This window comes from Merops nubicus, unplaced genomic scaffold, assembly GCF_000691845.1.
Source record: "Merops nubicus isolate BGI_N331 unplaced genomic scaffold, ASM69184v1 scaffold22327, whole genome shotgun sequence".
NCBI classification, from domain to species: Eukaryota; Metazoa; Chordata; class Aves; order Coraciiformes; family Meropidae; genus Merops; species Merops nubicus.
This window is the reverse complement of record NW_008619927.1, coordinates 20,938-36,902: the sequence shown is the minus strand read 5'-3', so window position 1 is coordinate 36,902 and position 15,965 is coordinate 20,938. Positions and strand designations below refer to the sequence as shown.

The 15,965-nt window shown below is 37.3% G+C and overlaps 1 protein-coding gene across 1 annotated transcript in view; it reads right to left on the bottom strand.

Moving 5' to 3' along the window:
• The window catches only part of LOC103776471 (protein AF-10), a gene marked incomplete at both ends in the record, with an annotated part of 69,065 nt that overhangs the window by 32,168 nt on the left and 20,932 nt on the right, over positions 1–15,965 (bottom strand). The window contains one exon of the mRNA XM_008943982.1: positions 3,002–3,111. Within this exon, the coding sequence (XP_008942230.1) occupies positions 3,002–3,111 (110 nt within the window). The remainder of the gene's footprint in view (positions 1–3,001; positions 3,112–15,965) is intronic.

The following is a 15,965-nucleotide window of genomic DNA, read 5'->3' as shown; positions in this document are numbered from 1 at the left end:
CACAGGAAATAAAATTTTTCTAACCTGAGTTAACAGACAGAATGAAATTAGCACTAAAACTCTCTAAAAGGAGTAACAACTCTAGTTATTTTTTCCGAGTTAGGTGTTTACATTTCTTTACAATGTCCAACATCCATTTTAAGAATTGTTTGCCATGTCTACTTCAAAAAAAAAAAAAAATATATACACACACCTTCTCTTTCCTCCCAAATTGACAAAAGTGAGAGTTAAGTGCTTACAAAATTTCTGATCTTAACAAACCCATATCACTTAAGCACAATTTATATTTCAAGGCCTGGGTATGAACCATTGCAAGCTACCTGAAAATGGAATTCACAATTGTATTGGTTTTGGCTGTACTGCTCAGAACCAGCCTACCTGGTAACTGGTGGCAATTAGCCACCGTAGCACCAAACTTGGTGCTGGCTACAGATTTATCAAAAAAGTTGGGAGAGTTCCCTGTCAGCAATTGCCTATTAAATTCTGTGCCATTACAGCCAGACTGCCATTGGCAGTGAAGTTAGACTGGCTTCAGAAGGTTTGCTGCAGCAACTGCACTACAGGCATTTCTTTTATGGCCCTGAAGTCATCTCCCTGAACCTAACAGACCAAATAAAGACAGTAAAAGCTGAGTTCTGTAAAAATTCGAGAAGAAGGAGGATAATTTGCAGACTAGGGGTGTGACCCCAAACCTTGAAACTTCTGGTATAGGTCTCATTATCTTTTACAATATACTGTAGTGGCCTGTATAAAAGTAGTTTTAGGCTGACTGTTAACATGGAAAATAGGCTGATATCAGAACACCCGCCAAAACCACAGAGAACTGAAGGCTAGACAACATCAAGAACTCTACCTATGTGAACTGTATGGCACTAGTGATGATCTAGTAAGCAAAAAAAAATCATGGTGACTACAGACCAAGAAAATGGGAATTTTATTAGTAAAAACATCTATACATCATACACTTGGAACAAAAAACAGTTCAAGAAAGAAACAACTTTACTTTTAACAAAGATAAAATAAAGACTAAAGACGGACACCAACAACAGACTTTGTGAACAAATGATATCAAAAGATGCAGGCTACAAAGTTACAAGGATTTACTCAGCCAATATCAATTACCATCAACAGTGCAAGGAAACTCAAAATCCTAAGTGTTCCATGAATTTTTTGAAGTACATTAGGGAAGAACCACTACCAATAAAGAAAACATTACGACTACTGCTCTGTGGAAAATGAGAAAACAGATGTGCTGTTGGTCCAGATTTGAGGAAAAAGAAAAAATAAACTCATCTGTTTCAGCAAATCTTTACTGCTTTGTGTCCAAGCACAAATATTTTATTAGTTCTGCACTCAATCTCATTGCCACCAACACAGAAGGAAGCTAATAGCGAGGAGCCAATACAGATGCTCAGGTAGTACGTGAAGAGGAAGCACGAAAGAACCAAGATTTTTATTTATGGCTCTTTAGATATACTGGTAAATAAGAAGGGCAAAACGTTCTGACAGCCAATTGTGAGAATCTGAAACAGACAAGGAACAGACCAAAGGATGAAAAGAGAAAAAAGGACAGTCTCTTAGGGGGGCCTACAAGAAAGGTGGGGAGGGACTTTTTAGGATATCGAGTAACAACAGGACTAGGGGGAATGGGGCAAAGCTGGAAGTGAGCAGATTCAGGCTGGATGTGAGGAAGAAGTTCTTCCCCAGGAGAGTGGTGAGACCCTGGAATGGGTTGCCCAGGGAGGTGGTTGAGGCCCCATCCCTGGGGGTCTTTAAGGCCAGGCTGGATGAGGCTCTGGGCAGCCTGATCTAGTGGGAGGTGTCCCTGCTCATGGCAGAGGGGTTGGAACTGGGTGATCCTTGTGGTCCCTTCCAACCCTGACAGATTCTGACTTGTTTTAGCAGAGGACTTTAGAGCCCTAATGGCTCAATGGTTGGACTTGGTGATCTTGGAGGGCCCTTCCAACCTAAATGATTCTATGATTCTATGACAGGCAAACAGGAGGGGAGCATAAATCATAGATATAAGTGGGGGAGGAGACACCACACCAAACATGAAAGCTCACAGAGACAACGAGAACAAGACTGGTACCCCTGTAGGAAGAACACAATAGGCAATGCATATTTTTTGGGGGGGTTTTTTTGTTTGTTTGTTTTTCTTTCTTTCTTTTATAACATGGTCTATTCCTCTTTTGCCCCAGTGTCCACAAACCACCATAAAATAAAGTAAAAGAAAGAAACTAAGAGGTAAAAAGAACAACCCAAGAAAATTATGTAATAAAACTAATGAGAAATTCAGATGGTTTCCTGCCCACAGGAGAGAAAATACAAAGAGGAATGTAGTAAACCCTAGCCAGGAAGAGGTAGCATAAGTAAAACAAATAAAAAAAATGTTAACTGTCAATGTAGAACATTAATTTTAAAAAAAAACAAAGAATGTCACAGTCACTTTTTAATGAAGTCTCACCACAGTTTATAAAACATTCCATCTCACTGACAATTATTTAGAGACAGCTCTTCTGTAAGCAAATAATCACACTAAAGTGAATACTGTTTACAAAGGCAAAAGTCTTCAAGCTTTTGCTTTAATATATTTGCATAGCTTTTCTTCCTAAAACAAATATTTATGACCTTGTTTTTTTTCATACCAATACCTAAAACAGTAGGACTTACTGGTAATTAATAATAACATTCCAAATAAGCTGTAAAAATATTTTAACCTATAGGAAATACTTCACATTCCTTTCAAATTAAACTGTTACTCAAAGATCATAATATTTTTAATTAACAAAACAGGCCCTAATCTGTAAGAGATAAATGAGACATGGCAGACATCCTTACAGCTTAATTTAATCACATAGCTTTCTTCATTCTTGAATTTATCATAAAGTCATAACTGAAAACATACAACATTACTGTACACATTTATAATTTTTATATAAATTGCATTCTAAGAAGCATCATTTTAGATAATTATAAAAAATTAAAAAGATAATTATACCTTATTATAACGATCATGAGGAACAGACTGCAACACGATAGGTTCCATTGTAGAAACATTTGCAAACTGCACCTCGGGAATGTACAGAGCACAAACCACATGAGCCCAACCTACAAAAAGTTATAATTGTATTTAATCGTAATGTTTTCTAGAAGCTCAAAGGACATTTCAATTATAGTACAAAGAATATTTTATAACACTTTTTCATGTACTATTTTAACTGGTTAGAATGTTACAGACATGTTACTTCAGTCATGTTTATATTTCATTTTGTATTATCCAAAGTTTAGATGAGGTGTAATACATTTTTAAGTTTATTCAGGAAAGAATTTACAAAAATAATACTCTATGAAATCCAAATACTGATGATTTATACAAACAAACAGAAAACCAGGTTATTTCTTTAAATTTCTTCCATTAACAAATTGATCACATAAAAGCTATGGAAATCCCTGTAAGAAGGAAGTATCTGAACAAACTAGTATTCAAGCAAGCATTACCACCATAAAAGACTTCTGTGTATACTTTACACTTAAAATCATTTTAATTTGACTAGACTTCTGTTTGCTTTCTATTGAAAGAAATCCAAACACACACACACTCTCATGTTCCCTCTACCAAATTGCTGCTTTCCTCATTTAAAAGTGCAGCCAACTCATTTTTTCATAGGAATGTGAACTCCTATAACCTGTCCTGTTCTAACTCATTAATTCGGGGTCATCAATAAATGCTTAGTTACTTACCATATTGTGCTCTAACAACATTTCAAGTAGTAAACATTCTTAACTGGCTGACATGTGGTTGGATGGGGGTGGAGGGAAACATTAACTCAGAAAGAAACCAACTCATTCTAGATCTTTTTTCCAGTGCCAAGATCCTGAGAGTTGTCTGTTTCAGTGACGGACAGTCTGCCATAACTAAATTTAGCAGAAGTTGCTATATAGCTAACCCAACATACTAATAGACCAACGCTAACAATAGGATTACATGAATAATATCACCTAGTACACAGCTACCTCCTTTGAAAGGGAATTTGGTTTGGCTAATCCTTTAGCAGGAATTCTGTTCTTCCCCAAGAGGAAAACTCAAGTCTTTTGTCACAAGATATTCAGTACACCTTAAAAATAATTGTGCTTCCCTTCTACCCAGGCTTACTTATACACAAATATTAAGGACATAAAATGACTAACTTCTACAATTCAATAATCTAGCAGATTATTAAATTAGGTAAACAAAGTCAATTATCATTGTATAAATGCAATAATTATAATAAATGCAATAATTATAATATTTCTATAATGAAAACAACAACTAAACCTACCACGCTGCCTCACTACAGACCTTTTGAGTTTTGTTTTCCTCTTGGATTTTCTCTTTTTAATGACTCTACTGAACCTAAAGGTAAGTAGGGAAAATAGAGTATAAACTGCCAACTTGAGCTGCTTCTAAAAACAGTTCCAAGAGACCATTTTTAAATTATCATTAACAGACAGACTGGACCAAAAAAAAAAAAAAAAAAAGTCTTTTTTTTTTTGTTCTCTGCTTTACCTGAAATATCTTCCATGAATAAGTGTTTATAAGGATTTTTCCAAGACTTGCAAACTGCCCTAAACCAAAGACATCTTACTAAAGACAGATAAATAAATGTAAACATGGTGTTAATGGTCAATATTTATTTCTAAACCTCCTCTCAAGAAACTAACTCAAAAAGGAACATTGTTCATCTAACAAAGCAATTAAAACAATATAAAAGTGACACTGACATTTTGAAAACATCCTTCTTCAGTTAGTTACACATAAACAGATAGCAAAAGCTTTTACTACAGATGTAATTAAGCCTGTACTCCAGTTACAATGAAAAATCATGTAAATATATAAAGTACACCAGAGACATTTAAAAAAAAAAACCACACAAACATATACTAAGCCAACTGAAACTGTCATCCAGTATAGCTGTGATTAACAGCACACTTTCATCTTTCATGAAAACAAAACCAGTACCTATCCAATGAAACAAATGAAGCACCACAGCACTGATGTACTTTTTGAGCAAGGAGTTGATAAGCACCCAGGGAATTAAGGACAAGGAACCTTTTCCACTGGTTTCCGTCTGGCATCTTTAGACACCAGATAATCTGACCTTGCTGCACCCTGTCCAATAAAAATGTAACCACAGGGGAGGCTGCAGCACCCTTACAGTAGCAGCTTCAAATGCATACATCAAGAAGCCTAACTCCAGCGCCACCTCTTGCTAAGGACCTAAGAGACAGCATATACAACTGCCTAAATGTTCTTTTCTCCTAAGTTTCACCAGTGAAGAAAGATAAAATTGTTAGAAAGCAACACTCAGCTCATCTGGAAGAACTCAAAGAAGCAGAGGTTCGGCAGCTCTCCCTGAAGAAAGAATAAGGAAGACATTTTTCCATAACATGTGGTTAATGATTGGTTGCCTAAAGGTGATGTGGAATGTCAATCTTCAGAGAACTCAAAAAGGTCTGTAGTCCCCTCCATAAAACTTTTAAACTTGGGGGAGATCAAGAAGATTCTGTTTCACCATATAAAAACCAGATAGTAATGTATGAAAACAGAAGCAGAAGCAAACAACCACCACCTTTTTCCTAAGCATCAGAAGACTTGCCACTGTTGTTACAGTGAGAAAGCATGGAAGTAAGAACACCTATGGCCAAAGTAATTGTGATAGCTCTCCTCCATCTCATTGATGGAAGAAGGAGCTACTAACATACAAGCACACTTGAATGTTTAAAGCAACTGAAAGGGCTCTTTACTGTATTACACAGTGAGAAAATGCCTCTCCCGTCCTCTGCTGCCACTTCCTTTTCTTTCAGACAACTACTCTCAGACAGAGCACAAGAGTTCAGAATCCCAACAGAATAAAGTTTCTGTTGTCATGCTCAGAGTTGAGTGCTTTTGTCTACGGTTTTTTACTGGATGACATTTGCCTACTTCACCCACAGTGACAGCAAAACGTCCTCAAGAGACACCCATTCAAACTTTACATACAGCAAATAGAACACACAAGCATTTATAAGGATTTATGATATTTAAGACTACATTAAAATACCTATTTTTCCAATAACTCCTTTTCAGCCATACAGATTGTGTTATAAACTTCCTATTCAAATCACTTGCTACATTATTCTTGGGCAACTGTCAACTTCATCAGTAACTACACATCTTTCCCCCCTAAAAGAAAAAAAAAATATTTAATCCAGTCCTTTTGTGCTTTCCCAGTGTTTAAGTGTGAAAAATACTGTTGTAAAACTCTACTAGCACTCTTCCACACATTCAAAAACATTTACAACATTCTCACTAGTTTGTTTAACCAAAATTATTCTATTATCATTCCTCTCCACTGAAAACACCATACAAAAATAGCAACACCATACTCGTGTCTTTTCATAATTGTTCTCCGAACTTCGTCAAGAACCCACGCCATTTTTCAGATCACTTTTGTTCCAAATGGGTTTACTAAAACTACCTGTATAAATCATATCCTTTACAACTTAAATCAACGATAAGCTTCCATTTACTCTGATTGTGCACGGTTTGCATTCAGACAACTGGCCACAGATTTATTACTCACTTATTTTTAATTTCACTTACAAAATTTACAGTAATTGTTAACAAGCTCTTACTATTCCCACTGAACTGCTTATACTCAATTTACTTTTGCTTTCCATCTCCCTTTCAGGACAACTTGAATTGGAATGGAGGATGGGCCACCTGTGGTTTTGCAAATGCAGGTACCGGCATCTTCGAAAACGTTCTTAAAATTTAAAATCTCTTACTGTTTTTTTTCTCCTTATTTGACTTAATATTTTTCAAACTTTGGTTATTACATATTAGAGAGTATTTATGGCTGACAGCCACATAAAAATTAAGAATATTTACTTCAACTGTGCTTTCAAGTCCAGTAACTCTGGGAAATGCTGCCTACTTCCCAGAGAAGAAAAAAAAACACTGCACTTTCTGCGATAACATCATGCAAGTATAGCTAAGACACTTTCCTTTGAAGAGGTCTCAGGAAACAGCTCCAATCAACATTAAAAGAACATCAAAACCACATATAAACCAACTCCAAGATCTATTTTGATAACAATAATTAAAATCATTTTATCCAATATAAGAAATTGGAAATTCATACTGAAAAACCTCCAAAGTTTAAACATATCTTGTGAAACTTCCAGCTTTTCACTTGAGTTTTTGTTTTTATTTATCCCTCAGAAAGACATACTAATGGCTTTTGCTGATTTTTACGTTTCAATCTGGCATGTAAAATGTTTAATTACCAGCACAGAATATATCCAAATTTTACCAATCTTTTGATAATATTTTTAACTCAGATACCTAGCTAATTTTTAACTCAGTGAAAACTTAGTAGTACACACTTCGCACGTGTAATCTGAATATACATTATTCATTAACGTTCAGAGTAACAAATCTCAGGCTCCAGAACCCTACGTGGAAATAGACAGTTGATTTGTTATCCCAATGCAACAGAGAACAGGCTACTCCTAACAACTTCACCATCAGCAAACAAAAGACTGTTGCCATCAAAGAACTCTATAACTAGAAACAAACTCTATCAAGTAATCTAAAAATCAATGAAGAAAATCCAGGAAGACAAAAGACAGTCCATATAACTAAATTTTTGCCTTTTTGAATGCCTAAGCATTAAATACTTGATTCACAAGCACGTTCACCATAAACAAATTCATAGTACTTTTAAATTACTTTCCAGTGCAAATTCTGAAGCTTTGCTGTTATAGTCTTTTAATTCATAATAAAATAACAGTAAAAGACCTATAATCCACCCTACTATCCCAATCAAGAAAAACCCATCTATAACTTGTGAACTAACAGACACAGAGTGGGCACTACATAAGGGCTACACCCCACATTCAGTGTTGAACCTGTGCTGAAAAGCAGTAACAGACTGTAGAGGTCAGAATCATGAAGTCACACCAAGATCCAGCTATAGTGCCAGTCTGGTCCCACACGAGAACTCTTGGATGTCATCACCATCTCCTAATCGTGCACAAATTACGAGTAAAATTTGTTTATGAGTTCTGTGTAAGTTCCTGAAGACTCTGTTATATCTCATCGAGGAAATTTTACTTCATTTCTAAATACAGCTTGCTTCTAAACCAAATGAATTTATTGTTCTAGCATGGAAAAACCTTTCTTTGTTGAAATGTGAAGTTTCACAGGAGGGTTGCTCCAGGTTGTAGTTTAAGGATATACCTAAATCCATTTCAGCTGTGGGCTGCCACTAAAAGATGAGATCTCACCTCAACTCTTCCCTTTCGACTACATCCTTGCCTTCTCCCTACAGTATAAGCTTGCCATGCAAATAAAATTTTCTTCATCTGATTACTCAACTTGTGGGAAAACAAAACGTTTACCTTCCAGTAATATCCATAAATAAGTTGATGCAGTCCACACTGAGGTCATACGATTCCTATACACAAAACCACCAGTGCAGAAACACTCAGTGTGAGAAAACCAGCCCACTCCTTTCGGCAGAGGTCAACAGATTTCCTAGACTAGATGAAATTGCACCTCACTTTCCACAACTCTCACAACTGCTGACTGACCCCAAAACTCAGCTCTGTCCCACTCTGAAAGGTGGATCCAGCAAAGTCCTACTTAAGACATTACTGTTGCTATTTGCCAGTGGGTAAAGCACTATTTTAGACCTTCAGTTAAGCCTCTCTTCAATAAAGCATTCCAAGCACTTTTGTTTTGACCCTGATCTTCCTTCCTTTCCTCTAAGGGCAGTAAAATTCGCAGAAAAGAAATATGTCAGCTTAAGTCACTGTCTTTTCCTTACCCTAGTAAATACTATTTTAAAGTTTGCTATAGTTAACTATAGTATTATTTACCATACTGTTTGATCCACTCTTTTCAAAGATGCGTAAAAAGAAACACACACTAACTGGTAGAGGTCTCACCACTGTGGCTGGCAGTCAACTTTACCACTGGTACACAGAATGAAGAGACAACCTCTGCTAAACAAACAAACAAACAAAATAAGCAGTGTTCATTTATGAAGAAAAGGCTTCACCCTACAGAGTCCCACTACAGAATTTCACCAAACTCTCCCTTTATCAAAAATTATTCCTCAACTAGAGTATTGGTACAGAAGGAAAATTCACTTTGGGTCATCGTTCAGCAGCACAACAAATAGTGTGGTTTTGAAACAGCTACAGATTACATTCCAGTGGTCCAACAAGTTAGTACATTCAACAGTTTTATCTAGCATGCTATGGCATTAATGAGCCTCTTCCCCCTTCCTCAAGAAATCTTCTACAACAAAAGGAAGAAGTGTCATAAATATTTATCTAAAGCACTAAATTTTTTTTGCTAGTTATAAATTATTACTACTAGCAATATAAATAATAAGTATGCAATGTCAATTGTATGGTAATATGTATATTTATATTAGTAAAATATTTAAAATTTTTTTTATTAGTTTTTGTTGTCATTCCCAGGTAAAAAAAAAAAAAAAAAAAAGCAAATCTGCACAACAGGACCAAAACATATGTAGGTAAGCACTTCTTGCAAAATGCACATGCCTGAATGTGTACATGCCACTACAGCAGCTGCCTTCTTAGACATTAACACCCAGAAAATCCATCAGAAGAATAAACATGACAGCAAGAGCTGCTGACTCTAACAACAACAGCAAAAGGAAAACCTAGCATATAATGTTTTTATAGACCTGGGAGATCCCTGCTCTAATCCAGGGATGGGAATAGGGCCTGGACCATGACATAAAACGACGGCATTGTTCACTGGCCTTTTCCCAAGCAGCTGCATAAAAGACGTCTTGGTGAAAAGTCATACAAAGAATGCTGTTACACAGCATTCCTGATCATCCAGTGGAATCAGATTTCAAAGTACCAACTTGTACAGCAAAATCAAGCCTTCTAGGCTAACAGAAAATTGTGCACTGTAAGAAAAATACTTAAACAGGAGATGCACAACATTAGATGCAATTATTAACAATTTGCTTAAAATGTGGACTGCATACTCAGAGAAAAGAACTGGGATGCAAAAAATTATAAAGAGTTCAAATGGCCATGATTTTATTTCCTCCTCAATTCATGTGAAAAACTCAATGGAAATTACTACAACAGCTAAGGAAATATTACTGAATTGAAAAGCCCCAAAAGTTTCAAACAGCCAACAGTTTGCAACTATCTTTAACAAATGTTCACTTGTTGCTATTCTCTTTTTGAAAAATGTGTTTACATTTTGTCCAACTACTAATCTACATACAGGGTTCAAAGCTAAAGAAAAGTTAATCTCTCTTTCAATAGTCTTATTACACAAAAGATCGCAAATCAAAAAGCTACTCATGTACATAGCAGTTTTTCTCATTTAAAAAAATTTCATATTCAGTCATGTATTTAAAATCAGTGGTGCCCTTAAGCAAACGTGAAAACAAGACTTCACAAGGAATTCTGTCACGAAATATATTCACAAGTTCCTTTTTCAACTGAATCCTACTTCTCTACTTTTAGTATTTAAAAAAAAGAAAAGCAAAACACCACAAGACAGCCTAATAAAATTTTCAGAACTGCAGTGTCTGAACACTGAAAAAATCCTAATGTTTATGTAAAAACAAATTCCACAACTTCCACCTATAGACTATTTTTTGTTCACAATGTAACCACAGCTGCAAGACAGTCACACGTATTAGGCAGCCAAAATACTAAAAAGTATTCAAAACACATTCCTAAAATTTGTCACCCTGATCATAACCATGCAAAGTCCCATTACTCTTAACAAATGAATTAAACCAAATCTGAAGCTAAATGCAGTCAATTCTTAATCCTTAACAGGAATAACCTGCTGACAGGTAAACATCACCGTGTGTGCTGGTCCAGACTACACTCTGCTAAATCCAGCTGCACTGTTTCCAAGACCTGTGCCAGTGCAGGAAAAGAATGACCATTTTCACAGTGTGAAGACACTGAACAAACGTGCAAACAGACCTTAGTTGCTTTTGTTCAGGGTCAGTTCAGGTCTCTCACAATAGGAAGCACAGGAAAGACTCAGCGGCAGACTAGGACACATTCCACTCAAATTCAGACAGAATTGTCTCTTTGGGCTCTTTACAGGTTCCAATTCCAGCAACAGCAGCCACTGTCACAAATCCAAAACCAGGCAGGCATCTGTGTACTCCTCAATGTACCAAAGAAGGTTATGAGCAACCAAAAATGCCTTTTCCACTTGGCACTTCACATGAACAGTCCTTCCATGTCCAGAAACACTCGCAACTTGGTGCAGAACCATCTGTATGAGTTTCCAACACTAAGTGGATGTTTCCACAACACTGTCTAGAAAACACTTGGCTAATACAGTCGCTATTATCCAGGATAACTGAACTTCCCTTATTCTACTCCACCTCAAACAACCCAAATGGCCAAAAGTTAATTATGGCTGTGAAATTAGTTAAGGCCTCAAAAATGTGAATTACCCATGTGTTCTGTTTTCAGCACAAATACAGAAAACAGTGTATTCAAAGTTAAGAACATTCTTCAAGCAAAAGCCTTGCTAAAATCAATACTTTCATTCCAGTTTCAGGATCTGTCCTAGTTTTGAGGTTCTATGAAAGTTTAGGCTACTGAAAATATTCTGTGATTAATGACAAAAATTTGTACCAAAAACAGTGACCCATAATTACATCGGTAGCCTCTATTATGGAACACTAAACCATACTGTAATCACTTTGCAGTCTGGCAATTCCATGGCACCATGTACAGTAGATTTGTTTCTCTAAAATTTCATTCAGCTCTAGTAAGGATTACTTATCATTTGGAACACACATAGAGAAGGAGACAGTTGATGATGGTCAGTTTTCTGTACAAGGAATGCCTAATAAGTCTGGGCTCCTTCAGACTGGAAAGGAAACAAAAGAAGAATATGACAGAGGTCTATAAAGCCAGAAGAAGTATTGAAAAGGTGAACACAGAATAACTACTCTTTGTCACTATAACTCTGGAAGTGCCAAATGGCATCAAATAAAACCATGAGGTAACAGGTTTAAAACAAAGCTGCATATATCTCAACACATTGTACAGATCAAAAACAAAATGCCTTGCCACACATTACCTTACCACTAAAGCTTTATACAGAAGTCCATACATCAACAGTGCAACAGATTCTTCTTTCATTAAAGACGAAAACACCATGTCTGCTTCAAGAAGTCCCAAAGTGTAAATACTCATAGGCTGGAAAACTATTCTCAGAAGGCATACAAGGACTTTCCCAAGAATCTAGTTCATACTGATAAAGAGACTATGCCAAATGTCATCTGGCCTCTATGATATGTTCCTCTCCTCTTACTATTTCAGGTTGGCGCTTTCAGGTTCTGTGTAAGATCCATGATAGTGCTGCACCAAGAACACTCTGCTTATGGTATCACTGAAAACTGTAATTCTGTATTTGCCATAGATGATACTGGAGAACCAAACATTAACCAACACCTAACAACAACCAATCACCACACAATACACCAACACAACCACACCATACACCACCATAACTATTTTCTAGTCATAGAACTTCAAGTGCTTTGCTAATGTATGGAAGAAAGTTCTAGGATGCTACTGACTGAGTAAGCAGTCATAGAATCATAGAAGCGTCATGGTTGAATAGGACTTCTAGGATCATAAAGTCAAACTTTCATCCCAACATTTCCCTGACCACTAGACCATAGCCTCAAGTGCCACATCCACTCATTTTTTTAACACCTCCAGGGAACATGACTCCACAACACCTCCCTGGGCACTCCGTTCCAGTGTCTAACCACTTTTTCAGTGAAGAAATTCTTCCTAATATCTAATCAAAAACTTCCCTGGCGCAACTTGAGCCTATTTCTCCTCATCCTATCATCAGTAATTTGGGAGAAGAGACCAACACCAGCCTCACTACAACCTCCTTTTAGGTAGTTGTAGAGAGCAATAAGGTCTCCTCTCAGTCTCCTCTTCTCTCGGCTAAACAAGGCATGTTTTCCAGCCCTCTCACCAGCCTCATTGCCCTTCTCTGGACCAGCTTCAGCACCTCGATGTCCTTCTTATCCTGTGGTGCCCAAAACTGGATGCAGTACTCAAGGTGCCGTCTCACCAGTGCCAAGTCCAGGAGCACAATCACCTCCCTGCTCCTACTAGTCACATCCGTTCTGATACAGGCCAGGATGCCATTGGCTTTCTTGGCCACCTGGGCACACTGCTGGCTCACGTTCAGTCAGCTGTCCACCAGCACCCCCAGGTCCCTTCCCAGCCACTCCTCTCCAAGCCTGGAGCATTGCCTGGGGTTGTTGTGCCCCAAGTGCAGGACCCAGCACTTGGCCTTGTTAAACCTCATACATTTGCCCTCAGCCCATTGCTCCAGCCTGTCCAGATCCCTCTGCAGAGCCTCCCAACCCTCCAGCAGATCGACACTTCCACTTAATTTCATGTCATCTGCAAACTTCCTGAGGGTGCATTCAATCCCCTCATCCAGGTCATTGATACCTAAAAACAACCTAAGTTTGGTTCCCAGACTACTTTGTGATATGTATCTTACTTCACCCCAGAGTTCTTAGAGGCAAGATAACACCATTATATAAGAGCTATAAGATTAGGCTGCTTTCAGTTAGAGTTGTGCAACTGACTTAAGACAGCTAATGTAGAGGCTGCTGCTAAGAGAACAGTCCTGGCCATTCCCCTGTATCCACTGCAGCGTGGTCAGCTGGGTCAGGAAACTGACTTCTTTTAGCTGAAAAGGAACACAATGGGGGAAGCAAGGAAAAAAGAAAATTTTACATGCCAGTACCATCACAAAGGAGGAGAAAGTAATGCATAGCAAGGACTGTCCCTGCAGTAACAGCATCTTACTGCAGGTTAAGAATATCATGGAACCCTGCAGTAAAAGCTCAGTAGCCCAAAAAACATCAATTCCTCAAGCAAAAGAAATTACAGTACCTTAACACCCAAACAAAACACATTTCTTCACATTATTAAGAAGTAAATACCCAGAAGACCATTACCAAGGGGGGAAAAAAAAAAATAATCTACATCAGCAAAATCTGCATTGGTTTTCTGGCTACAAAATGTTGCCAGAAGGAAGAAAGAAGAGTCACTTTATATTACTGACATAAAATCAGTAATTTCTTCATTTGTTCTGAAACGCTAACACCACTTAATTATTTCTCTACCTAAAGAAAGACTGTAATTATGAGTTTCTAAAGCTTGATCCCTACCAGATTTTATCAGAAACATTTGTTGCAATGTTTCTTCAGGAATACCTGCATCTTTTTATCATTTCCCTTGGCAATAAACAGTGTAACAGCATTAAAAAAAAAAATTACGTGTTAACTTACAGAAAACATAATTGTAAACTGGCAAGCTCATTACAGGACCTTCACCAGTATTTCCTTAAGTCTGAAACTCTTGTGGCACAATCACTGGTTAAGTAACTCTTTGAAAGAAAAGCTTCAGGGTAAGAACGTATATTTCAGAAATGCAACACCAGTCAGAGTTCACTTTTTCCCAGGTTCACATCCTTCTGTAAAACTGTTGTTTAAAGGACATTTGATCCACATGGTAGAATTTGCTGTATTCAACACCATGGACAAGATCTATTACTGAAGCAGTGCCGTTTCCAGAAGGTGATGTGCAAAGTCTTATGCCTTCTATGCTATGAAATTTTCACTATGAAGCTTTCACTGATGAAAATATAGTTGGTCATGATATTTGTAGGAGGGACAATACTTATTAGCAGAGTGTAGCATTTTTGTTATTTAAACTTAAATAGCTTCAATAACTTAAATAACTTCAATCTTATACACTAATTCAGACAAGAATTTATTATTGTGATCTTTGATGCACACTGTGAAGTCATGTTCTCAAGACTTCACACAAAGAAAAAATTTCAAAATCACCACAGAGAATAGCAAGGCATTCCCCAACACCACTTTAAGTACAGAAGCAGAAAACACTTCTGCTACATGACACTTCACAAATTTTACTCTATATTTCAAAAGGTTTGAGGCTTTCTTATTATCTATTTCCTAAAAAAAACCCATGTGTCCAGCTGCCATTTCTGAAGAAATTCATTTAACACTGCTGTGTATCAACCTGACGGAAAGGAAGAGTGGTTCTAAGGCTAAGTACTGGGCTGGAACTTAAAATGGTAGCTTCACTGAGGGACAGACTCAGTACAGGCCCCTACTCAAGAAGGACACTAAGGTCACTAACATGTGTGAGGTAAGCAGACATTAGAATGATGAACGCTAGAGCATGTACTGTACGTTGCAGTCCAAATGCAGACAAGGCAAAGGGTACATCAGCCTGAACACAAACTGGCTTTTTCTTCTGCAGGTCAACTGCAACAGAAATAGCGAAGCCGCATCAACACCAAGCTAAGATATAAATTACATATATTATTTCCTGTGCAGCATAAATCTCCAGAATACAATTTATATACACTGTCCAAATGAAATCCAGAATCCTGATCATACTTTCTCCTCTCAGAAGGACTCAGTACCAAAATGACCAGGCTATTTACAGACAGATGACGGACAGGAATTTAAAACTATCTAGTGAAGAGAGAAAAAGGAACTCCAGAAGCGATTGAAAAGTTAATTGAAATTTTTCACTCATATCACCTAGTTATTACTATAATCAAGACAGGATGTCCAGCGGAGACCTTCAGCAGTTCTACTCAGCAGGAGCAGAACTGATTATAACCTGAACGATGAAATTATGAAGATGCAAAGGGCAGGTAATCACTACTGCAACTTTTCAGCTTTAACTATGTTACAGTACCTATGAGCATGTAAAGAGCTATCCTCTGAAAACACATCGGTGTATTCACTCTGGGCTACTGCCATAAAAACTCCACTTTCCTCCATTAACAGCACACTTTCAGCAGTTTTCTATAAATGTAC